The sequence below is a fragment of the Phascolarctos cinereus genome, unplaced genomic scaffold (assembly GCF_003287225.1).
Source record: "Phascolarctos cinereus isolate Bilbo 61053 unplaced genomic scaffold, phaCin_HiC Scaffold_4;HRSCAF=312, whole genome shotgun sequence".
Classification (NCBI taxonomy): Eukaryota; Metazoa; Chordata; class Mammalia; order Diprotodontia; family Phascolarctidae; genus Phascolarctos; species Phascolarctos cinereus.
In genome coordinates, this window is record NW_027555847.1 from 410,125,561 (window position 1) to 410,152,868 (window position 27,308).

General features: G+C 36.8%; 1 protein-coding gene across 3 annotated transcripts in view; it reads right to left on the minus strand.

Moving 5' to 3' along the window:
• CTNND2 (catenin delta 2) overlaps positions 1 to 27,308 on the minus strand; it is a 1,167,765-nt gene that overhangs the window by 312,999 nt on the left and 827,458 nt on the right. For all 3 annotated transcript variants that reach the window (XM_078153315.1, XM_078153314.1, XM_021004430.2), the window contains one exon: positions 3,283 to 3,415. In XM_078153315.1, coding sequence (XP_078009441.1) covers positions 3,283 to 3,415 — 133 coding nt within the window. The remainder of the gene's footprint in view (positions 1 to 3,282; positions 3,416 to 27,308) is intronic.

The following is a 27,308-nucleotide window of genomic DNA, read 5'->3' on the forward strand; positions in this document are numbered from 1 at the left end:
TATATATATACATATATATGATTGAGTAGTTGATATATGTGTATATATGTATATAGTCCCAAAAGCATAGTTTTAAGCTTTAATAACTTTAGAAGTATAAGTGCTACAAACTTACAGAAACAAGTAAAAGGTAAATAATTTAGAATGTTAAACTATTGATAAATTTCAACAAAATCACCACTCCTGGTGATTTTTGAACTTTGTAAAAACTTTCATTAGCTACTGTGCAGTTATTGGCAGGACTGCATTTGTAATTCTAGCTTTAAGATCATTCAAAGAATGAAATTTTGATGCATACATGGCTAAACGAAAAAGTCTGGTGACAGAGGTGGCCAAGCAAAGAGGACATCCTCTGTCTTTGCAGTGGTTTGAAAAAGTGTCAGAAGGAAACTCTCTTACACATAATGCAAGATTACAAGGTGTCCTTGTCTAGTTAGTAAATTTAAAATTTTATTATTCAAAACTCACAATACTAAATAAGTAAAAAAAATAAATTTATATAATTATACTTTAAAACTTTTTTAATTGGTAGCATTCAAACTTCTGAAGGTATTACATCTTAAAACTACACTAAGACTTTAGAGACTCCTTGTTCTTCAACACCTCTTTTGTTTAAGAAAAGTCAGAAAACAACAACAACAACAACAACAAAACCTGTGAACAAAAATGGGTCTTGAGAGGATACCAACTAATATTTTCTCAGAAATTTGTTATTATTTGATTAGTAATATGGATAAGACCTTCCTAGATGTGAGGCCAGGTAAAGTATACCTAAGTCCTCTCTAAAAATTACTTCATTAGCCTGATGATTTACACAAATATGTTTGCAATTTTGAATATAACATCACTGGCATAATTTTGAGGAAAATGCCAGCTTTCCTGGCTCCAATATAGGAAAACTAAATGTCAAAAGTACTTTAATAAGGCATAAGAAAAATATGATTTAAGATATCCTAACTATAGAAAAATTAATTCTGTCTGATGCTCAATGGCTTATCCATTGCGTGAACAAAGTCAATACCTCTAATGAAATGTAGTCCGAGAGACTAAATCAATTCAATAAGATGTGACAGGTAGACTAGCATGCTGAGTAAATCTAGAAAGAATAATGCTTGAGAAATTTGTATTTGGACAATGGGTAATTACGAAAATCAATACCTATGTATGAAAACATGACAGGCAACCATCAGTCTCAAAGGGAGAACAAATTACCCAGGGCTTGGACTCTGAGAACGTAACTGTAAGATGCTGCGTCTCTACATAATAGGTTTGTGTCCAATACCTATCACAGGCCTTTCTTTCTACAAGAAACTCTGAATTATTCAGTTAGTACATTATTCATGCCATTCACTTCCTCTTTTTCTAATGCTTTCTCTAATTCCACAGCTCATTAGCACTTCCTTGTGATTTTTGTTAATGTGGAGATTAGAGTGTGTCCTCTGCCCTGCATTTCCTCTCCCAAATCAGCCAGAAAGGACTGCCAGTCTCATGCCCTGACGTGTCGGGCAGCTGGCCAACTAGAGCAGAGGGCTACCATCAATAGGAAATATTATCCAGGACAAGTATTGTTCCCTAATCCTTGCGTGCTGTAGTATCCCATTCAGATGTGACTCCTCAAGAAGCAGGCATCATCTAAAGGATAACAGTAGGTAACCAATTCTGGATTAACCCTACAAAAGGTGGGTTCAAGTGCTGCCTCTGATACAACAGGCACTCCTCTTAACGATTTTTTGTTTTTGGTGAGGCCATCAGGGCTAAGTGACTTGCCCAGGGTCACACAGCTTGTAAATTTCAAGTGTCTGAGGCCGAATAATCTTCTTAATGTTTCAGTGCCAGAGGCAACTCTGAAAGGCTCTCAGTTATGATGGAATTCCCCAAACAATCAAATCACATCTGGCTCACCAATAAATAAAAATGATCAAATAAAACAATGCATTTTTTGACCTTTAAAGGAAGCTACCACAATCTAAATGATTGCAGTAAATATTTTATCTGTCCCTTTAATGCCAACAGTTATAATGGTTTCCATCAGTGAACTTAGGATGTAAAAGGAAATAGCACCCTTTAAAATAGGGCTAAACTATCCTTTTCTTAGTATTTTAGGTTATTGAGAGATTTGGAGTTGTAGATTTAGTTTTTGTATGAAGAAACTGAACTTCTACTACCCTGTACAGAGAATATGTCTTACCTAACATGAATTAGAATAGATAAAATGCTTTTGCAGGCCAAATGGAACAGAGACAGCAAAAAGATGAAAAGAAGCAAGATTATATACAATCTAGCACTTGTTAGCAAAATCTATAATACACTGTAATTATATCTTCATTCCCAAAATAATTTGGATTTATACTCAAAACAGCTTATGTATTATAGTATTCAGAATCTTTCTAAAATGGAGAGAAAAAAATTTTTTTTACTGATCTTTTTGTTTGCAAAAGTCTTGCCATTTGCAAAGAGTGTTAACAGAGCCAATTTTCAAATATAATGTTGCCTATTGGACATATTGCCAAAGAACAACTGGGCAGTCTGAAATGATTTACATTATAATTACAAAAAAGATTCCTTAATAGAGAAATCATTGCTCTGTTCACCAAAGTCTTTGGACATCATGTCCAAAGTATTTATCTAGAGTACAGATAGGTGAGTAATTACCCCAAGTTCCCATTCTTCTTGGACCAAAAAAATGATCATAAAGAAGGGGAAGGGGAAGGAAATGTGCATTTATTAAGTACCTAGTATGTTTCAGGCACTGTGCTAAGTGCTTTACAAATATCTCATTTGATCCTTACAACAACTCTGTGAAGTAAGGCTATTATTACCCCATTTCACAGTTGAGGAAACTAAAGCAGACAGAGGTTAAGTACTTGCCAAGGGTCATATACCTGAGTTTCTGAGGAAGTCTGAGTGTCTAAGGAAGTGTCTGGGGAGGAACTTGAACTCACATCATACTAACTGAAGACCCAGTGCTCTAACCACTGCACCACCTAGCTGCCTCACGTTTCTCAGAAGTAGGGGGAGAGGTGAAAAGCATCATAGCACTTAGTTATCAAAATCTGATTTGTCATATAGAACACATCATTGTTATTCTTAGTTATATTGATTTACTTAGTAAACCATGCAAAAGAAAAAAAAACACAATCAGTTGAGACAGCAGGGTATAAATATTGGCAAAACCTCACTTTAAAAATACCCTTATATGTGAACTTAGTAATTTAAATTCATAAAATATAATCTTAACTATCCCCTTTAATCTGAAAGGAAAAAAAATCCCATCAGTCTTACCTCTGCTTTAATTTTATTGTCTCCAAAACAGAGATGTTGCAAATAGGCTGCAGCATTCGACTGCACAGAAGGGAATTGATGCTGAAGCATCTGGATCACTTCAGGAAGTTCAGGATCTCGCCATCCAAATTCTCTGCATAGAAAGGAACAGGAAAGCATCAGCAGCCTGTCTGACAGTGCTGTTGGCATTAGGTCAACTCCATTAAGACATTTACTTACATGCTTGACGTGCTATCAGTTATTTTTGCTGCCTAAATAATTACACTGATTCCCCTAGGGGTATTTCCAAAATGTTTCACTACAGTGACTAGTCTTGAAAATAGTTCTATGTATTTTAAAATGTACTTTCTGAAGTTAACAGAATCTGCGGGTCAAAAGTAAAATGACATATAATCTAAATGTGAACTATGACATCCATTAAACTCAACCTTGACAGCTGTTTATGAGTGGTATTTAATTGTAAATAAATTAGCTCAACAAACTAAACACAAATATCATACTTGCAGCTTATCTTTGGAAATTTCATCAAATTAAGAAAAAAAAGTGAATTAGTAACAAAAATTAGAAATGTTAAATAATATTTTCAGTAATTTCATTTTCAATAGAATTCCAGGGATGGAGGCTTCCTTCTGACTCCTCCCCACCATTGGGGGAAAAAAAAGCATGTAAAAATCTCCATTATTGACCTAAGATACCAACAGAGAGGCAAACAGAGAGGTTTAAGCATCAACTCTATCCTTTACTGGTTTCATGCCCTTACATAAATCACTTGACCTCAGCCTCACTTTACCTATATGTAAAAAGAGGAAAATAACACTTTTACTACTTATTTCATCAAGTAGTCATACTGGATGAAATAACGTATTTTTTTTTTGCAAAATAATACAAATGAAATAATGTATTTTTTGAAGTACTATATCAATGCAACTTGTTTTTATCATTGTGATTTAAAGATAAACACTGATTTAGTCTATTGAAAGGACAAAATCTTTAGATCCTTTAACTTTTTCCGCTTTTCCATGTAGAATTATGTAAATAGCAATTGTTTCTCTTTTGGCCAGAAACCCTTCCCCTCACAGATTGACTGATTGATTGATTTCTTTTTTTTTTTTTTGATTAGGTAAGGAGGCCATTCTGTGCTTCATTTCTTATTAAGTCTTAATCACTGAATGGGCCTTGTCTCAGTCCAACTGAGACCTGTTGAAGACCTAGCCTGAAAAAGCCAAGGTCCCCACTGCCTCCAGGGCCATCTCCAGTCATCCTGATCTACATCTGGCCACTGGACCCAGATGGCTCCAGAGGCCAAAGTGAGGCTAGTGACTTTGCATAGCCCTCCCTCACTTAAATCCAATTCATTTTCACGTCATGGCATCACCTCCCTGATGTCATGGTCCTCTTCAAGAAGGACAAATAGCAACACCTAAACCCCTTAGTTGCTTAGATTCATTACATCACTCACTTCCTTAGAGCCTTTCAATGGCTCCCTTAAGTACTGGTTAAAGTTCAAAAGTTCAAAAGTCTTCTCCAACAATCTCTTTCCCACCAAAGTTTTTCAAATTCCCCTTGAAGCCTTCCCTGACCAGTCTTTCTCATAATAATCTCTACTCGTCTATAAATTTATATCAACCCTATCCTTTAAAACTTCCAGAATTTCCCTTTAAATGATAGTTTTTTTTTAAAGAGCCTTTACATAAAGGAAGTTTTTTTTCTTTTGATGTCTAACAAATCTTTCTTTCTACAATTTAAACCCATATCTATTTGTCTTATCCTCAATAACATTTTTTTTCCCACAGTTCTCATTTCCCTTAACTTTGTTACTACATTTGATACCCCCAACCTTCTCATCTTCTCCCCTAGTGTCTGGACATTGCACCATATTATCTCTACCTACTGCTTCCTTCCTCCTCTGGCTCCTCTCTGATGGGGTTGGGACCTGGGATCCAGAAAGGAAAAATCCTGGACTTTCCCACATGGCCAAATCACTGGTGTTTGCCTGAGGCTATAATCCCATCAACTGGCCTTTTATTGTGGCTACACCCAATCTCCCCTCCATTGTATCCTAGGTAGACTCTATTGTCCAGGTCCAGGAGTTCTGTTCATCCAAGTTTACTGACCACTCTAGCTAGATTTCTCCCACAGTCTTTCTATATATAAGGTCCATCTTGTCTCCATTAAGATGCTTAGATTCTTAAAATCTAGCCACTGCTGGGATTCTTATAATCTAGCCACTGTTTAGATTCTTATAATCTAGCCCTGCTTACCCAATGTTCAGACTCCTTAAGAGTCTGTCCAATATGATGGATGTTCTAATAAACCTTTTGCTGAAAGAAGGCTTGGTCAAATTCTTTTGGACAGGACCTGCGTGTCATGATTTTGGGGTCCTAGTGATGGGGGCAGGGGCCCAAGCCAAGATCCCCTCTTTGGCCCAAAGGGAATCTGGCTCTCATTTGGCTGCAGATCCTGGCTTCTTATCTCCCTTTGAAAGCCTTAGCCCCACCTTTTGGCCTTACTCAGATGCCTTCCAGTTCCCTCCATTAGCTATTCCCACTGTCTATTCAATCCCTCAGACCTCCCCAAGTAGAATTCTTACCTAGACCCTTTTCCTAGCCCCCTTCTCTGGCCACCCAAAGTTACTTCAGTGTATAAAAATTCCACCCTGGCCCCATTCAGATGCTGAGAATCTCATGCCCAAAAGGCTGAGACTTTCTCATGCCCCCTCATCCTTACTGGCATCACCTGGCCTAAGTGTTTTATCACTAATAAACTTTTCCTCTGGCTGGAGGAAGATTTGAGTTGAATTCATTCAGGCAGGGCCCGGCCCGTTGCAATTTCGGTGGTTCCAGGCAGACCTTCAAAACCTCTAGACCTCTTCATCAGGACCCTGAACCCCTAAACCACATCACTCTCTTCCCTCTAAACTCCTCACTGGGGCTGCTGGTCCCCACAGGCCTGTACCCTGAACCCTGCACTCTTCTTATACTTTCCCTCCTTTATGGAGTTCCTCCTCTCCTTCCATGGCTTCAGTTTAGGGAAAACAAGACTAATACTTCCTACTTCTTGGGACTGTTTCAGGAAAAGTACTTCTCAAACACTGAAATGCTTTTAAAATCAAAGTTGTTGAGTGCAGTTATAATTGTTTTTATGTAGACAGCAGGAATCTTATCTACAGTTCTCCTCTCCTGGACTCCATTTCAGAATCTCCAATACTTTCTACTAGTCTTGTTCACATCTCACATTTATATGCCTAAAGACCAGTCCCCCTCCCAGCTCTCTATAGAGATCAATGGTACCTGAAACCAGGGCCATGTTTGATTTCTCCTTGCCTTTCTCGCACCCCCCAACCCCACCTTAATACTGAATTGGTTTCTAATTCTTCTTGATTCTTCTTTCAATGTATACTAATTAACATTATTATTAATAATAATAACCGTATTTATGCAGTGCTTACTGTGTGCCAGGCATCATGCTAACTGCTTTTATTATTTCATTTCATCCTCACAATAACCCTGGGAAGTAGTAGGTGCTATTATTATCCTCCTTTCACCAAGGAAATTTTGGCAAACAAACAGGAATTAAGTGACTTGCCTACGGTCACACAGCTAGTAAGTGTCTCAGGCAAGATATAATAATAGCTAACATTTATAGAGTGCCTACTATGTGCCTAGCACTGTGCTTAGTGCTTTACAGTTTTTAATCTCATCTGATCCTCACAACAACCCTGGGAGGTAGCTGCTATTATTATTCCCATTTGATAGATGAGGAAACTGAGGCAAACAAGGGTCAAGTAACTTACCCAGGTCACACAGCTAGTAAGTATCATGGCTGAATTTGAACTCATGACTTCCTGACTCAAGGTCCCACCCTCACTGTGCCACCCAAATGCCACATTACTGCCTCCTCATTTCCTTGCCATAGCTACCTCCCAATTCCAGTCACTTGGTACTTCATGTCTAGGCTATGATAGTAGGATTCTAATTGGTCTGCTATCTCCTCCTAATCCAATCATTCTGCATAGCTTTGTGGCTGAGCTTGTCCCTTCCCCTTTTTCTCCTGCCCCTCCCCCAAGGCACTGCTGACTTGTGATTCAACTCCCTCCAATGCCTGGAACTTTTTCTGTAATTCACAATCTTAAGAATTGCTTGGGTGCACTGAGAGGTTAAATTACTTGTTTGTTGTCCCACTACAAATATGTCTCAGAAGTAGATCTTGATCTCAGATGATCCTGAATCCATAGGTAGCTCTCTCTGGGCCTCACTACTTTTCTTTGCCCCAAGGATCGCATTTATCAAGTAATTTACTCCCTCAAAAGCATACGACTATTCCATGACTTAATCTAAAAGTCCAAACATTAGCTTGGAATTCAGGGTCCTCCACAATATGCCCTGCATCTCCCACTCTTCCTTCTCACAATCCCTCCATTTTTGATAAACTGATTTACTCTGTTCCCTCGAAGAGTCCTCACTCATTCTTGTCTGTGTGACTTTGTGCATGCTCCTGTCCCTAACTGGAATACCCTCACCCATTTCCTCATTTAGGCAATACCCACCCTTCAATACCCATCTAATTTCCCACCTCAACAATCCTCCTCCTCCAGAGTGCTTGTTTGTAAAAGTAATTTGACACTTATGAGTTATCTTTTCTGAATTTCCCCAGCTTCCAGCGCAGTGCAATTCATATAGTCAGGGCTCAGTTAATATAAGCTGAATGAATCAATGAATCATTTCTCATAGTTCACTGCTATCATTTATCTTAACTCTCTCACTTCCAAAATAAACAACCTCAATTATTTTAGCTGATTAGAAAGACCCTTTAATCACATTGAAATAATTAAAAGCGTCTAAAATAGCCAATGTAAGTACATAGAATTAATTGTAAGAAAGGGATTTTAGGCCAAGAGGGAAAAGTACAAAATAGGTTCAAGTGTGGAAAAAATTGTCTAGAAAAGGATTCTGTCCTTCAATGTAAGCCAAGCAGAGTTTAGCACCTCACCTGTCACACAAGAAAGCACCATTTAATTAGTGCTTGTTGATTAATGAAGAGATTGAGACCAGGGCTGATCTTATGATGTTATACTCCAGGATATTCTAAAATTTCATATTCCAGTGAGGGTAGGGGAATGAGAAAGAGAAGATTAAATCAAGAGCTAGATAAAGCTACAACTATATATCTTCACTTTGAGCCTCAATTTCATCATTTGAAAAATTAGGATGATAATCTATACCAGGGATAGGGAACCTGCAGCCTTGAGGCCACATGTGGCCTTCTAGGTCCTTGGGTGTGGCCTTTTGGCTGAGTCCAAGTTTTATAGAACAAATCCTTTTATTAAGAGGATTTGTTCTGTGAAGTTTGGATTCAGTCAAAGGGCTGCACTTGAGGACCTAGAGGGCCACATGTGGCCTCGAGGCCACAGCTTCCCCACCTCTGGTCTCTACCCTCCCTATCTCACAGGATTACTGTGAAGGAAGCATTTTTTTTTTATTGTAAAGCACTATATGAAAGCACAATATGAATACTGATCTGAATTTTGTTTTTAGATGCTCTGACAGTACCTTCTAGAATCACAGAAATTTAGAGTTATAAGGAACTTCTATAGAAGTTCATGCATTTTCATCTATAGCTAAACAAGAACCTCTACCTACTTCAACATACCTAAAACTAAGCACTTGACTTTGTCAAAGACCTTTCATTGACGAATAAGCCTTGACTGTACCAAGCAACCCATTCCACTTGTAGACAATTCTATTTGCTGGAAAGAGTTTTTTTTTTCCTTGACGTAAGACCTAAATTTTGCTCTTTACAATTTGCCCTCATTTTCCCTAGGTCTCCGCTCTGGAGTCAGAATGAGGCCTCTTCCACATGATAATAATTCAAATACTTGAGGTATTTAAATACAATTATCATCTTCTCCCTTTCCCTTCCCCCTAAACCTTCTCTTCTTCTGTGTATACATTCTGACTTTGTACAACGAATCCTTATATTCTACAAATATTTAATATGCTACTTCAAGAAGAAAGCATTTGAATCACAGGGAGTACTATATATGTATATATACAATATATATATATGTATATATACTACATATACATATATATATACACACACACACCCCCAACTGAATTGAACATCATTGCTACATTTTCAAAGTTAATTTTTTTCTATTTTGATATCTTTATGTTCATAATAACAAAAAGCTGTGCTGATGAGAGTGTCATGAACCTAATTCTATTTACATATAATGACGCCACAAGAAAAGCTCAACATTCTATCTCTCAAAGCTTGACCATGTGCTTGAGACTCTTCTAAATAAAGTATTTTAATCTGAATATGTCATAATTGACTTTGAGGAGTTCAAACATTTCATAGATGCAGTCTAGTTGTTCCTACAGAATTCCTTTGAATTAGACCAAAGATGTTTTATAAGACCTATTTTAAAACCAGGACAATGAAACACCAACCTATTATTAGACACTATTCAGTGGATAAAGCATTGGATTTGGAACTGAGTAATATCTGATTCTGCTTCCCATTATGCTAGCTCTGTAGCCTGGGGATAATTCTCTTATTGGTTTTGTACCTTAGGTCCTTATCTACAAAACAAATATAATTGTTGCCTATCTCAGTAAAATGTTATGGGGGAACACAAGATGAAATAAAAAAAAATTAAGTATTAACTCAGTTACCTTCCTTTGTAAGCAAAAGAAACATTTGCAAGTCAGAGTCAGTGCCTACAGCATTGTTTCCATCTTCTAAAATCTAAAATAATGCATCCTAATGGTACACATAAAGAAGGCTACAACTTTAATTTAGAATTCTAATCATGTATAAATTGGACATCACTTCATAGGATTTCTGCTTCAAAAAATTCTGTTGAGGCTGGAGAAAAGTAGGATTAAAATAATGTGCCATCCATCAATGTGAAATAGAGAATGATCTGGTTTTCATCATTAATGATCTATTTAAAACACAATGAGCCAGATTTTGTCATCATATTAGCTCACTGGTTCATTATTCTTTTATCAAATCTGTACTTTGGGACAGTTAACTCCACTGATTGGAGCATAGTGTTAAAAGGGCCAAAGTTATAGCCCTGATCCACTTCCCAGCCAGTCAGTTTTACACAGGGAAATACCAAACACCTTTTCTGTGATCAAAGACAGCACTTCCAGTTCCCTGAAGCCATGTCACAAATGGAAGCTGTTGATCCCATTGGGGGCTAGGAGACAGAATATGTATAGAGAGGGCCCAAGACAACCCCTTTTCATTTCTGTTAAACAACTCAACCTAGTAGAGCTTTCTAAGGCTGGAATGGTATATTTATCATAGTAGATATTTGTGAAAAACAAGACAGAGAAAGGATAGACAAGATTTAAAAGTTTCCTACCAGAATTTAACATGTCCTCTGTTTTTGTAAAACCATATTTTGGAATATAGCTTCAATCAAATCTAAAATGATCACAGATAGCTTTTTAGAAATGCAAGAAAGGCAAAATATCCTTTTTCAGATGGTACATTTCATATTGGTTTACTATTCTTGAAAGCTTCAATTATTTACATCGTACATTTAATAAAATGTAGAAAGAAATCTTGGGTAGACTAATACAGATACTCAGGTATATATATTCCTGAAATACACAACAATAAATGATTAAATATTAAATTCTGCTTTGTTAAGTGAATCGCAGTAAAAATATAACAAAACCGAAACCCCAAGTAACTCACTATCTATAAAGCTGAAGGCTTTGGAAAAACATTCCATCATTTGTTTCTGGCTTCTTTCTTAACTTCCTTTGGAATAATATAGTTGTACAATCCTCATCACCTTTATGGCAGCAGCTAGAAGTATATTCATTTTAGATTTTCATCAATATCTCATGAACATCAATAAATTAAAAGTGGGAAAATCACATTTAAAATATCACACGGTTGTGGTCTCAGAAGATGAATTAAGCTAAGTTCGTGTTTTCAGAAAGCAATTAGCAAAGAATTAATTTCAGTCTCCTTTATTAACTACACAATAATTGCTCAATTAGGTAACAGTTCATGTTGCATACATCAAGATTTCCTTCTGAAGAATGCTGATGGAGAGCAGCATTATGTGAAACTATCATCACAAATTAACTTCAACTTTAAAAAAAAGCTGATATAGTTTAATCAGTAGCTGGTACAGTACTGTGCACTTAATAGGTGCTTAGTAAATATGTTTAATGAAATTATGTTTTATGACTTCAAAAATACTTAAGTAGACAGCCCAATGCTCTGCAGTGTGCAAAGTGATTTATAAGTATTATTAGTGGCAGCTTTTTTAACTCCTTGCAAATTATCCTAAACTTTTCTAATATTGTCTTGTTGACGAAATGTCTTCCAATTTTTTCCAGTTTTAAGAAAGAAAAATAAAATCCTTCATATTACTATACATAGCTTAGGTCTCAACTATCATTTTGGGAAAAAAGTAAGTCTTCATCTACTGTGTACAATCAATCAGCCAGCCTTCATTAGGCACATAGTATGTACACAATATGAGGCAGCCAGGTGGCTCAGTGGATAAAGTGCTGGCCTGAGGTCAGGAAGACCTGAGTTCAAATCCAGCTTCAGACACAAGTCACTATGCGACCCTGGGCAAGTCATTTAACCTCTGTTTGCCTTAATCTACTGGAGAAGGAAATGGCAAACCACTCAAGTATCCTTGCCAAAAAAACTCCTTGGACAGTATGGTCCATGGGGTCACAAAGAGTCCTACGTGACTGAAGGACTGAACAACATGTACATAATAAAGCAATACACTAGGAGCTAGGTAACATAGAACGTTTAGATTGGACAAGATACCTGATTTCATGGAGTTTATCAACAAGTAGGGGAATACGATATGCAAGTAACTAGAGCGTTTAAAAATGCATAAGAGGATGAGTCCCCAGCAAATTGCTATTTGAGGTTCAAAGTAGATGGATCAAACAATAGATTTTAAGAATTCACATTTCAATGTGCTTTATACAAGGTGGAAAGGAGAACCTCTCCAAGGAACTCCATTTAATGAGGGAGCCAAGGCGAGCAAGCCTTCATTTCCACCCAGCTCATGTCTAACTTCTCCATTATGTCCCGAGAGCCTCTTTCCTTCAAGATCATATCAGCTCTGGAACTCAGATGTCATCAGACCCCTCTGATTGGAGGGTGGAAAGCTCCTCCCAGAATTCCCATTTAAGGAGGATGCCCAGGCCAGCTGACTCTTCATTTCCCCTCTGGCTGTATTCCTCTGGCATTTCCATCATGCTCCTGGGTGAGGGCCTTCCCTTCTCAACCACTTTTCAATTTCCTTTTATACACTGTCTCCCCCCATTAGATTCTAAGTTCTTCAACTGAAGGACTTTCTTGTTTTGTGTTTCCTGAGTGCTTGGCACAGTGCCTGGTACAGAGTAGTCACTGAATACATGTTTATTGATTGGCTTTCCTGACAAGAATCCTGTGATGGAGGTAGTCTTAAGAATGATTTTCAACATTTTATAGATGATAAAACTGAGACTCAGAGAAACTAGGTGACTTGATGATAACAAACATAGCAGAGCTGAAACTTTAACCTAAGGCCTTCTGACTGAAAGTCTGGTAGTATTTCCACAACTCCAAAAAAGATACTTCTTTTATTCATATGTGTAATATTATTAGGAATATATATTTAACAATATTATAATCATAAAATAATATTATATACATGATAATATGTTCCTAATAATATATTGCCATATCTCCATTTCTTAGATATGATTTATAGGAAATTTTTACTAGAGGAAAGGTCTGAAAGAATATAATTATATATATGTATATGTATAAATATATATGATTTCTGTGAAGCTTTTATTAGAGAAAATATGTGGAAGAAAATTATGATTTTTCCCTTTATGCTTAATTTTTATCCTTGATTCCCAAGTTCATCATATATTTCCCAAAGAAAAAGATGATTCACAACATCCATCACTTATACTGTTATCATGAATGGGGTGACCAGGTGTTCTCTTAATGCAGCTATTTAAAAATCATCTCCCTTTGAACAACTCCTTAGAGAAACAGCTGAAATTGTCAGGGGTAGTAGTCTATTTCTCTGTTCCTAGCTCCTTTTACCACCTCAACTCCTAGGCCATAAGGATAGCAGAACAGACAAGAAAAGAATTATCTGGAGTAGGTCAGAGTTCTGGAATTGGATATTTAGTTGACACTTAGTGTTTGCAGGTTTGAAAGGAGTCAAGGAAATCTGACTATGGATCCCAGTTCTGATACTCTTTGTGTGACCTTGGGAAAGACTCCTTGAGCCACATTTTCCTTATCTGTAAAATGATGAGTTGGTCACTAGTTGATCTTTAAAGTTTATGCCAGCTCCAGTTATCCATGACCATTCATTCATTCACCGATTTCTGAGGCAGGATCTCTTGATCTTGCCCAGACTGTAATCTGAGAGACAGTTCACAGGCCCAATCCCACTGATGACAGGCAGGGGAATGTTGACTTGCTGTGTTTCTGACTTGGGCCAATTTGCTCCTCTTTAGGCAATTTGATGATGCCACACTCCAGGGGCTCTCCAGATTGATAGGTCTTAGTCTGGACACCTAATCGACTTTAACCTACAATAGCTCAGAACTCCTGAATACAAACAATCCACCAGTCTCAGCCTCCCCAGTCAGAGGGATTACAGGTATATATCTCTCTGCCCAGATACCATGACTGGTTACAACTCTAGGTGGTCAGTTGTGTGAGGGCTATAAGGAAAGAATATAAGTTTATATAAAGATGGAGAAAACAGCTTGGTATTTCCTATAGGCCATTACAGATGTAATTTCAAGTTTGTCAAACCCCAGAGACCAAAAGCAAGCAAGTTTGAAGCAGGTACTTTAATGATTGATTCCTCTCCCCCCAAATCTCATCAGGCAGATTAAAAGAATGCAAAGAATTCTAAATTAGTATATTTTATAGTTTTGTGTCTTATTTTTAAAGGGTGAGTAAGGAGAATGATGAAAGCAGAGGAGGGAAGCACGTTTTGCTAAAGTGTTCAAAATACTTGTAGAACTTTGTTTCATATATATATATATATATATATGTATATATATGTATATATATGTATATATATATGTATATATATAATATATATATCTTCCAAAAATGTTTATCATTTAAATAATTCTATGACTACAACTTTCCCTTTGTGAATTATCTATTAAAATTCAATATTTCACATTTTTATTTTTAAAAAGCCTCATAAAATTCTAGTGAAATGTCTTTACCTAAATAGTATGTTATTTTGAAAGAATTAAAATGTCAGAAAAAAGTTTACTTAAGTTTCTGCCTAAAGCTGAATAGCAGTATCATAGTACTGCTATTATAGAAATTTTTTTTCTTAGCTGAAGAAGATCTGGAAGGACAAAAAAAAAAACAATTATCATCAATTTTCTATAGAGTCAATCAACATAAACCTCAACACTTATGGGGTTTCAAATATACTGTTTGAAAAATGTTAGCACAGGTATGGAATATGGAAATGTAACTTTTTCTAGGAATCAAAAAAACTGTCACATGAAATAGCAATATTTGGAATAAATTTTTACTCTTAGAGGCATACCTGAGGACTTAGACACTCCTTGCTTAGTAAAGAATGAAACATTATAAAATCATTCATTTTAGGCATGGGGATGGATTCTACATATGGAGCTTTGACAACTGCTGTACTATCATAAAAGGACTTCTTTTTGTATTGGGGATACAACCTGTAGGGAATAACTACCCATAGGGAATTCTTTTTTTCAATTCATTGCAGCATAATTTTAAAATCTAGGTTCTAAAGTATTCTGAGAGCCACAAGTCATTTTAATTATAAAATAAACAATGACACTGGAGAGCTATTTGGGCAATATGTACATTTACGATTATCTAATATGAAATCTTGGAATCTAGCTAAAGATTTAAAAATTACTACTAATTCAATATAGAAACGCAGCACATCTTTTAGTGGTGAGGGCCCCATGTGTCACCTGATAATATTCTTTCTGAGGGAAACAAATAATAAGAACGTTGGAAGCCCTGGTATGTGGGAAATCAATGATCTATTAATTTCTGCTGACATTCAGGTGTACAAGAATAACATAACCTAAGCTTCCATAGCCAGATTGTAAACTATTCTAAGGCAGGGATATATCACATCTTTGCATCTTCCCAAAATACCTAAAACAGTACTGACACTCATTGTTGACTGACTGATTTCTTACCTCAACATGAAATTATAAGTATCCATTTTCAACTATACCTACTGCTGATTTTACTTCCATAGACCACAAATCCTCTATTCCACATGGTACATTTTATCTGTATGACCTTATTGTAATTTTCACTGGAATCCCACCAGGATTTATTTGGGCTAACAATGAATAGAGAAAATTTCCTTAAAAAATCTTATTACAGTTTGAAAAACTAGGTCTCAAATATCTCTCAAGTGAATTATTTGTTTTCAGAGACTGTTCTTAGGGAGAAAAGGATCCAGACATAGCTTAAATTAGAGCATAATTTCAGCAATATTATAAATGAATAGAATTTCAGATGTCATCTAGTTCATTTCCTGACTTCAGGCAGTACTGCATTCAAACCATCCCAAAGGATAGGAGCAATAATTAACATTAATAATTGAAATTATTATTGATAACTGACAATATAAATTTTTTTTTTTTGCTTAGGCAGTTGGGGTTAAGTGACTTGCCCAGTGTCACACAGCTAGTAAGTGTTATGTGTCTGAGGCCGGATTTGAACAGGTCCTCCTGAATCCAGGGCCAGTGCTCTATTCACTGTGCCACCTAGCTGCCCCTATAATTGACAATATAATTCATAGCTTTTGTACTTACCAAAGTTCTTACACACACACACACACACACACACACACACACACACACACACACACAAATCTCATTTACTCCTTAATGTATCCCTATGAGATGGGCAAAGAGGAATTAGTGGAAAGAGGAGTGGACTTGTCAGGAGGCATGAATCAAAATTTCCTCTGTAATACTAACTACATGACCAAAGGTAAGTCATTTAACTCTGGACATCAGTTTTCTCACATGTAAGAAAAAGAGGAGAAAATATCAATACTTAGACAGTGATATAAGTACAGGATAATGGAAAGATAAATCGACTTGGCGTTCAGGAGAGACATCAGTTTAAATCCCATGTCTAACGCTTAATAGTTTAATAGCTGAGTGACCATAGCCAAATTATTTAACCGTCGTGAGCCCATCTAGAAAAAATGTGGCTGATGCTTTTAGTCTTAGCTTCACAGGGATGCTGTAAGGATCAAATGAATTAATGACTGTAACACAATTTGCAAACTTTAAAACCTTATAAGAAGGTCAGGGTCGTTATAAGGAAACAATGCCTTGTGAACTTTAACACACTATAGAAAGGTGAGTTGCTATACTCATTACCATTCCCTTTTTCATGTAAGAAAAATAAAACAAAACTGTGGGATGGAGAGCCCCAGTGGCACATGCCCAAAGTCTTGCCATTTGCTATACGCAAAGCTGGGACCCAAACTCAGTTCTGATTTTTTGTCCAGTGCTTTTTCTATTGCAACATATTTATTTTTTTTAATTCTAAATCAATCTATCTCCTTTAGGCTATTCTCAGAGGACTTATTTATTTATGTATTTTTGTTTAAGCCTCTGATTATTCTGGTTAATCCCTTCTTAATATTGTTTAAATCTGCTTCAGTGGAGAAGAGCAGAAACTGGAGTCTACTGGAAAGAATAGTGGACTTTCCTGAATCCTTGCTTTGCGAATGAGAAGTATTTTTATTAGTTACAATCATTTGGGGACGAATGCCTCATATAGGTAAATGACAGCTAGCATTTAATAATGCTTTAAGGTATTACAAATATTATCTCATTTGATCCTCACAATAACCCTAAGACATAGATGCTATTATCACCCCCCCCCTTTACAAATGAGGCAAACAGAGGCTAAATGACTTGCTCAGAGTCACACAGTTAGTAAGTGTCTGAGGCTGGATTTAAACTCAGGACTTCCTGACTCCAGGCCTAGTGCTCTATCCACTGCCCCACTGTACAGAAGATCTACTATTTTGTGCATCTAGATACAGCACCATATTTTGCTACAATACTCCATGATCTTCTCTGACATGATATAACTTTCCAACTTCTCTCCCAAGGAAATGCATGCTATCCTGTCTTTAAAACACAGAGTAGACACTCATTGTTGACTGATTGGTTTCTTGTCTCAATATGAAAGGCCTGCTTCACCATTTTAATACCTGGTTTACAATCTTGGTTATGTGCTCAGGCTGCTCATGACTTTTTTTGTGTCCAGATTTCAAGGCCTTATAGAATCTGGCTGTATTTTTTCTTTCCAGCTTTATTTCTTACTATTCTTCTTCCTCTTTTCTAAATTCAACCCCCCCCAAAAAAACCCCCAACAACCTGAGCTATTAGAATTCCTTTCTTACGTTGCTTTGCTATCTACAGAACCTTAGAACTGAAAGAGACCTCAAAAGTGATTGAGTACTACCTAAACCTGAATGGGAATGAAGAATTGTATTTCTCACCTCCTAGTACAGACTCACATACACAAACATACTTATAGCAGCTCTTTTTCTATAGCCCCAAACTGGAAGTCAAGGGCGTGTAGCCATTGTATTGAGGAGTGGTGAGATAAATTGTGGCACCCGAATGGAATGAAAGATAATTGTGCCATAAGGAATGACTAAATGGACAGTTTGAAAGGAAACAGGAAGACTTTTACAAACTAATGCAGAGTGTAGTGAGAAAAACTAGAACAATGTCCACATTGGCAAAAAGATTACAATGAAATAAAATTTTGAAAGACTTTAAAATTCTGATCAATTCTGACCAACCAAGATTCCAGAGGACTGAAAGTGCTCCCTTCCTCTAGCCAGTGAGGATTGGACATAAAATGCAGACATATATTTTTGGACAGAGCCAATAATGGAATATGTTTTGCTTGGATAGGCATATCTGTTATAAGGGATCTTATTGTTTAATTGAGGGGAGTGGGAGGGTGAATAAATACTTGTTAATTGAAAAAAAAAGAAGAAAAAATAACAAACACATAAAAGAATACCTAACAAAGTTCAACACAGAAAGCTTGGCCAAAGGGGACAAAATGCAACCAGTAAAAATTTGAAAGAGGGACAGCATTAGAATCAGCAACAAATCTAAGTGGCCTGGGGAAGGGTAGCCTGAAAATAGCAGAGGAAGAGGGAGAGGAAGAGCATCAGGGGATGGCAAAGGCAGATGGCACATTTTTGCTTAGGGTTGGCCCTACAGATGGAATGGCATTTTTGACAGTTGATATACTAGCCTTGAGCTATGTCAACATGATGTCAAAACAACCAACTGGTAAGTGAAACACTAAATCAGCTGGTGAGCCTCCATGATGCCAAACAACCTGTCTTGCTAATTCCCTTTTCACGGTCACTGGGGCATCTTGTAGCGACAGATCATAGGGGTTGGATTTACTTCTGTATTTTTTCTGGTGTTTTATATTCCTGTGACTTTTAATTGAAAGGCATTGGGGAAATTAGAGGAGCCCTTCCTCTTCTCTTAGCTGCCAGAAAGGCAGAGACCATGTCTGTCTAGGAAAAAGCATAGTAGCTGCTGCCTAGGCTATAAAAAAGCTCAGCTAGTGTCATTGTTGTCTTTTGTTCTTAAAGAAAGCTTTAAATTAGCAATATCATGAGTACACTCATTATGTTAAGGGAAAACAAGCTGCACAAATAGTCCAGGGGAACATTTGAAATTGTTTTTCAGAAGTATAGATTAAAGATAAAGAAAATACAAGATGCCAGATACCTATGCATGCATAGGTTCACATGCATGCACATGTACATACATACACAAACATACAGGCCACCTATATATTTGTTGTTGTTTCGTCCTTTCAGTTGTATCTGACTCTGTGATGTCACTTGGGATTTTCTTGGCAAAGGTACTGGAGTGGTTTGCCATTTCCTTTTCTAGTTCATTTTACAGATGAGGTACAAATTCTCCCCATCTGTGCAGATCAGCAACTTATTTTATTAGACAGTTGCCTCACCTAGAAGTTAAGGTGACTTTTTACATTCATATAGCTAGTAGGCATTAGAGTTAGGAAACTAGCCTAGATCTTCTTGACTCCAAAGCTGGACCATCTATCTACCATACCAGACTGTTACTATTCCCTTATAGGAAAGATGTGCATGAAAAGAACTTGGCATAAAATTTTATTTTATATTTTAAGGATTATTTGTTATACAAATTACCAAGAAGTGAGATAATTTGGTGACAGTCCATATAGCTCTAAGATATCAATGTTCTCCAAATATTAAATATGAAAAACAAACCTAGTTTTCATCTAATCACTTTAATTTTTTTGTTGTTGGAATTGTTCAGCCTTGTGATGTAATCTATGTGTGAATCTCTCAGTGTGGAAACTCTTCCAACTCTTCAATTCTGTAACTCATAGTTTTAGAAGGTATACATTGACAGATTAAGTGATTTGCTACCATGGTCACACAGCTACTACTACATATCACAGGCAGGCTTAATTCAGGTCAAGAATTAGGTTTTTTACTCATTATGTGCCAGGTGCTTATTACCTGTTTCCATAAGATAGTGAAGTGAATGATGAGTTCAAGCAAATGTCTTGAGATGCTTTGGAAATCCCAAGTTATACGTAATTATGATATTTGTTTTTATATTTTTGAAACATGACTCTATTGTACTGTATAGGCTTGTTTTTTTTTTAAACAATGGAAAAAGGTTGTGACACAGTATTCTATCTCTGATTCTCCTTTCTTGCTAGAGTCTAGACTACAGGGCCTCAAGGGCAGAAGCTGTGTTATGCATCTCTATACTCCTCTCAGCACCTATCCCAGTGCCTTGAACATAATTGACGCTCAGTAAATATTTGTTGAATTATTCTGTATAGGATGCTTATTCAATTCACTATTATATCTAACTCTCTATGTACAATAGCATAGACTGAATTGAAGATTCCTTATTTCTTCTTCCACAGCCATTATTTCAAATATCTCCTTCCCTCTCCCTCCCCTAACTAGTTCCCAAACAACATGCACACTGACAGCAGATGTCTTAGCTGACAAATATATATATATATATATATATAATATACATATATATGTGATGTATATATGTATATATGTGTATATACATACGTGTGTGTGTGTGTGTGTATATGTCTTGATCCCATTTCTCTCCTTCTTAGATGCTAAAGTTGCTACTCTAGCATTTATTTCCTCGCTCTCAATCCCTTTTGATCTCTCCTTCTCTGACTCTTCCACCTGCCTAAAACATTTTCAGAGTCCTTTAATGTTTTTGCTTCTAGTGTTTAGAGGCAGCTAAGAATGCAGTAGTTAGAAGGTTTAAACTGGAGTCAAGAAGACCTGAATTCAAATCTAGGCCTAGATATTTACTAGTTGTGTGACTATAGGCAAGTTATTTAACCTCTGCCTTAGTTTCCTCATCTATGAAATGAGGATAGTAATAGCCCTTCCCAGAGTTGTTGCGAAGGTAATATTTTAAAAGTCCTTCAAGAGCCTGAAAGTGCTATATAATGCCATTATTATTATTAAAATTATTATTACTTTCACTTAATTTGTCTAGACTATTTTGCTATTGTACTGTCTTGTCATAATCACTATACAAAGTCTTTTAAAAGTTCTTTGTCTCTATATCATCTTACTCCTCAACTTTTTGCAATCTTCTCATTACTGCTGTCCTCTCAAGTTACCAATGACTACCAGATTAACAAATCCTATAGCCTTTTACTATGCCTCATCCTCATTGACCTCTCTAGCTATAAACACTTTTGACTATCTCTCCTATTACATATTCTTTCCTCTACTGGTGGCTTCAAACACACCACACTGTCCTGGTCCTCTTTCTAACTCCTCCATTTCTTTCCTTGAATGATTTTCATCTTAATTCCTTAAACTTGAACTATCTCTTCTCTCTACTTTCTCTCTTCACAAACTTCTTCATTTACTCATCACAATTTTAATTAGCAACTTTTGCTGACTCCCAAAGCAAGATCTCTTATTCAATTCAATAAACATTTATTTAGTGCCTACTATATACTAGGCACCATACCAAGCATTGAGGATACAAATAATATTATGAAACCCAAGACCCACATTTTCATTTGACTACTGGAATCCCTTCCTTGAAATCTCACTGACCTCTTAAATTCAAAATATTTTTAAAAATGAGTTCATTTTCTGGCTCTCCAGACTATCCCCTCCTCTACCTCACCTCTTTTGACTTCACTATTTGTCAATGGTACCATTATTTGTGCCTTTGCTCTGGCACATAAGGGAAATATCAAATTGCCAAATTATCAAAAAGCTTCCCCTGTATGATATGGTGAAAAGAATACTGAATTTGAATTCAGAAGATCTGTGTGATTCTAATGGCAAGTTACTTAACCTCCCCAAGTGTTATCTCATCTATAAAATGAAGAGATTGGACTAGATGGCCTCTGGGGCCCTTTCCAGTTCTAGATCTATGATTCTATGACTAAACTAAGAGGGATTATGGAAAAAAAAACATTAAAGAAGAAGAGCATTTGGTCTTTGTGCCATTAAAGCAAGTTTTTAAAAGTATATTTAAGATGTTCATTACTGAATGAAGCTGGTGTTCAGTTTTTCAGTCTTTTAAGTGATCTTTAGGGATTTTCTTCCTTCTCATTCCATTTTTGTACTGCAGTGATTTTTGTATTGCTGCTGTGGACTTGGATTTCAGAATAGCAATCAACCTAAAGGATTTGGGAGCTGCAGAACAAAAACTAGTTCAATAGTATAAAAAACCCTCTCTCAGGCAAGTTAGGAATCTCTTTGAAGAAAATGGAAGTGAAAAAAATTGTTAAAGGGATGGAGCTTCACCTCCTAGTTCCCAAGGCAAATGAATTTAGAATAAACATAGTGATTGACTAAATATATTCCTTTTCAATAAACAAAAGAGAATAAAAAACTTAAACCCACTAATATCCTGGAAATTATTTCAGATACAGAATTACACTAACACTTATTCAGCATTATCTTTAAACAGAGTTCTGCAAATTAGACACATTTTAACAAATTTTACCTCACTGAAATTTCTCAGATTTCTTAATTTTTGAAGCTGCCCCAGCTCTCCTTTCTAGCACTGGTTGTACTTTGACTCATACCCTCTGGACTCACTGGGCCTGGTGGGGCAGTCAGAATACTAGGAAATATGCCTTGTTCCTCACTGCCATTTCTGGGTTCTCCATCAATGGCCATCACTGAGTTACATCTCCTTCTTGGAGGGTCATCCATTCCATATTTATCATCCAATTAAGATCACGGCAATTAATATCCACCTGCTTCCAGGGTACTCTTCTTCCTTTGTTAATAACTTAATGTCTGGCTCACAGTTTTTCTCTCCTACCCAACTCCTGCTCTAATACTAGGGGAAATAAAAAAGCCTCAATGTTCCCTCAACAAGCAAAATTCCTCAACTTACTCTTTCTCCATGATCTACTCCCCCAGCCCACCTCAACTACACAGAGATGGCCATACTCTTGATCTTGCCATCAATCGTAAATATTTCACTTTTATATTTGTGAATTCTGAAATTCCTTTATCTGATCTGATCATAATCTCATTTTAAAAATACCTTTCCTTTTGTCTCACTTGCTTTAGCCTGGTTCTTTGTTCCACAGTGACCTTTAATTCTTTTAAACATCAATTCTTTCCCAGGGCATCACTCCTATGTCAGCTATATTCTCCTCTCTTTCCCATCTTGATCTCTTGGTGAATCAGTTAACTCGACACTATTCTTTTTTCTCAAGTCTCTTGTCCCATTGAAAATCTTATCCCATCAAGCTACAGCCTTGGATCCCACCATCTATTGAAATGTTTCCACTCGTGTGCAACTGAATTATTTGGAGAAAATTACAAAACTCTGTTGGTTGGCACTACTTACAAAAATTTCAAGTTACACAATCACAAAAGGGCAAAAGGGCCTTCACAAAGGCAAGGAAATCTTTTTACACCTTCGTTACTCTTTGATGTCCCCACTTATAATTTAGTTGTTCACCTAGCTGCCCCAAACCTTCTTATCCTTCTTCAAATCTCTCATGATTCCCTTTCCTCCCACCCTCTCTACTGAGAACTTGATTCATCCTTCTCCACTAGCTATCTTCCATTTCTCTCCACCTTTTTAACTAAACTTCTTAAGATGGCTGTTTGTAATTTGTGCCTCCACTTCCTTTCCCTTCACTCTCTTAACTCTTTGCAGTTTGCTTCCTATCTCATCATTCCATTGAAATTTCTCTCCCCAAAGTTATAAATGATTTATTAATTGCCAAATCTAATGGCATTTTCTTAGTCTTCATCCCTTCTATGTAGCCTTTGACACAGTCAATCACCCTTTTTCTCCTTGATACTCTCTTCTTTCCAGGTTTTTGAGACACTATTCTCTCCTAGTTCGCCTACAGTCTGATCACTCCTCAGTCTTCTTTGTTAGATCTTCATCTGGGCCATTCCTCTGATGACACAGGTGTCCCTCAAGGCTCTGCTCTGGGATATGTTTTCTTCTCCCTCTATATTTCTATTGGTGATCTTATCAACTCCCATTGATCCTATTATAATCCTTATGCACATGATTCCCTGACCTATTTTTCAAGCCCTGAACTCTTGCCTGACCTCTAACATCACATTTCTAACTGCCTATTGTAAATTTTGAACAAGGTGTCAATCAGACCTCAAATTCAACATGTCCAATACACAACTCCCCCCCCAAAACCTTCCCTCTTCCTAACTTCCCTATAACTGCCCAGGGTTACCACCATCTTCCCTGTCACTTATTCCCACAACCTAGGTGTCATCTCAGGGGTAGGGAACCTGCAGACTTGAGTCCACAAGGCCACAGATTCCCCACCCTGCACCTTGACTCTTTCTCAGCCTACATATCCAATCAATTGTCAAGTCTTGTTTTTTTTCCGCCTTTGCACATCCCTTGTATTCACTGCTTTCTGTACTCTGCTGTTGTTACCACACTGGTTCAGGCCCTCATCACCTTGCAGCTGTACTACTGCCATAGAGGGCTGAATGGTCTCCCTACTTCAATATGTCTCCCACTTCAGTCTATCATCTACTCAGCTCTGAAACTAAAGTACAGATCTGACTATATCACCTTATTATCACTGCCTACATCGAATACAAACTCCTCCAGCCTTCAAAGCCCTTCATTACCTGGCCTCTGGTATAAAGGACCTTTCTAGCCTTTTATACTTTGCTCCCTTCGAAGAAAGCTGTGCTCTAGTGATATTGACCTTCCTGCTGTTTTTCCCACAGGATGCTTCATTTCCCAATTCTGGGTATTTTCCTTAATGGTCCTCTAGGCTTGAAACTCTTTCCCTACTCCTTTCCATCTCTGGGCTTCCCTGGTTTCCTTTAAATCTCAACTAAAGTCACATATTTTCTACCTTTTGTAAGCTTTCCTGGCCCTGATTAATCTTAGAGCCTTTCCTTTGAGATTACCTTCAATTTAACCCAAATATATCTTGTCTTGTTTGCATGGTCTCTCCATAGCTATTTGAGAGCAGGGATTTTTTTTTGCCTCTACTTGTATCCCCAGCTCTCTGAACAGTGGCTAGCACATAGTAGGCACTTAATAAATTCTTGTTGACTTAAGAAAAAAAAGTTCATGCTTTTTATCAGGTTACTATTAAAAAAAACCTTTTCTTTTGTCAAATCTAACATTATACAAGTCTTTTGTTTATGAAAACTATACATTTATTAAAAACAGTTTTACATAAAACTGTCTAATCAAAGAACTTTAGAACTACAAAGGACATAAGAGACAGAGAAACAGATTTAGTCAAGTTAAGTGACTTGCCCAATGTTACCCAGCTAGTTGTCATGGACATACAACCAAAATCTGATTTGTCTGTATTATTTGAGCCAACAAAGAAGATAAGCAACCCACAAATATTTACTACAATAGAAAGCAAGAAGATTTAATTGGAAAAGATCAGGAGATAGGATTAATTTATTTTTGCTCATTATAATTTCCTTTTTTTTTCATTATTCCTCAAATCCCTTCTAAATACATTACTCTTCTGCATTTCTAGTGGTCTTTTATGCCACATGCTATTCATAAAATCCATACCAGAAATGTACAGGTACAATATATTTCCAAAATGTACATCTATATAGAAAATGAGAGATGACATCCTGTTTATTAGCACAATAAATAATGACTTGTAAGTCAAATACTTTTTTCCAATTTGTAGTCCACTGTAAAGCTTAATCTTCTCCCATTTTTGAAGCTGTCACAGATGATTTGGTATGCCATACTCAAACTGCCAAGTAGCATAAAAACAAACACATTCTTTAAACAAGAGCTCATAAAAGTCATCTATTCCAGACCTAGGACCTCCCATTGTAATCTACCCCAGTGCTTAGTTGAATTCTCTAATGGAGGAGGGAATTGGATAAAGGTTGATGAAGTTCTGCTCACCAAAGCCTAAATCTGTTATGCCTGAGAAAAATCTCCAAATTTAAATTGCATTGCTTGTATTTGTCTTCTTAAGCAGATGGGAACATAAATACCTAAGAGAAAACCAATCCCGAAGAACAAGTATGCATACTCTTTATTTGCATAATGGACTCACTTGTTTTACTTCATCTTTGTTTTTAGAGAAGAAAAGGATTTAAAAAAAAATCTCTTCTCTCCACCCCTCTTTTAGGTTTCATAATTTCTTCTTTCTGTGAGAAACAGAGACTCTGTAAATATGTTTATTTCAATTAAGTGGCACATTTCATTTTATCCATCCTGGAAGCCAATGCTTGTTGCTCTAACAATGGCAGCAAATAGGAAGAAGACAAGTGGCCTTTCTGGTGTCAGGAGAAGAGTTCTCAAATTCCACTGTTACCCTACTCCTTTCTAAAGTCTAAAGAAAGAACTTAATTTTCATAGTGGGAACACTGCCTGTCCTTGCTTCCTTCTCCTTATGGCTGGAACTGTAGCATAAGCACCTAAGTGACCAGCCAGGAAGGCTAGGCTGCCTTTTTTTTTTAATCATTTTTCCCCCCTCAGAGTTCTTACTCTATATTGTACAATGTAAAATGTAATAGAAATAAAACTGTGTAAGGTCCTAGAAGAGGAAAGAGTGAGGAGGGGATTGCTCTGATTGTCTATTGTTACCTTAGATTCAAGTGCCTAAGTTAGCAATTCAATTGCAGATTAGAATCAAGCAAAAAAAAGAAAAGAAAAGAAAAGAAAAAAGTAAAATGTGGCCTATGGAAGGGTATTCATGGGTTAATTACTTGTCCCAATACTGTCTCATTTATGGAAGTACCTCCTGGGGTATTATGTGCCCTCTAGATGCTCAATAAAGTCTTGTTGACTGAATGAATGACTAGTTTATTAGAGTTTTTTATAGGTATGTTCTGCACTCCATCCACAGGTTTGCATGAGGGGAAAAAATAACCAAAAAATCTGAGCTTTCTTGAGCTAAATAACTTTGCTCATACATTTTAACATTATCATCACTCTCTATTACCCTGTCAGGTTCTTTTCAGTCATGGAGCAGAGCAGGTGTGACACTTTCAATCATTACACTCCTAGGGTGCATAATGCTCTTCACCTGATCTTGAGCTTCAATAGGGTTTAAATTGGTATGAAAGACAGATCTTTTCAGTATGGCTTTCTCCAGAGCTGTTACAGTAGGAAACCAGTTTCTTACCTTAGGCTTAATGGGTTCCAACTAATAAACACAAAAATCATGTGGCAGTGCAAAACCATTCTCATTAGGGAACCAGACATATGGTACACAGTCATAATGTCAATAGACCAGGAGGTTGACAGACATATGGCCCAAAGAAGGTCTGAAAAGCTGGCAAACCTCTAAGCAGTTAGAGGGGCTGGTTCATACCCTCCTCGCTCTCTCCTTTCCTCCCCCTACTCCGTTATAATACGTGCCTTTCATCTGGGTCCTAGGCA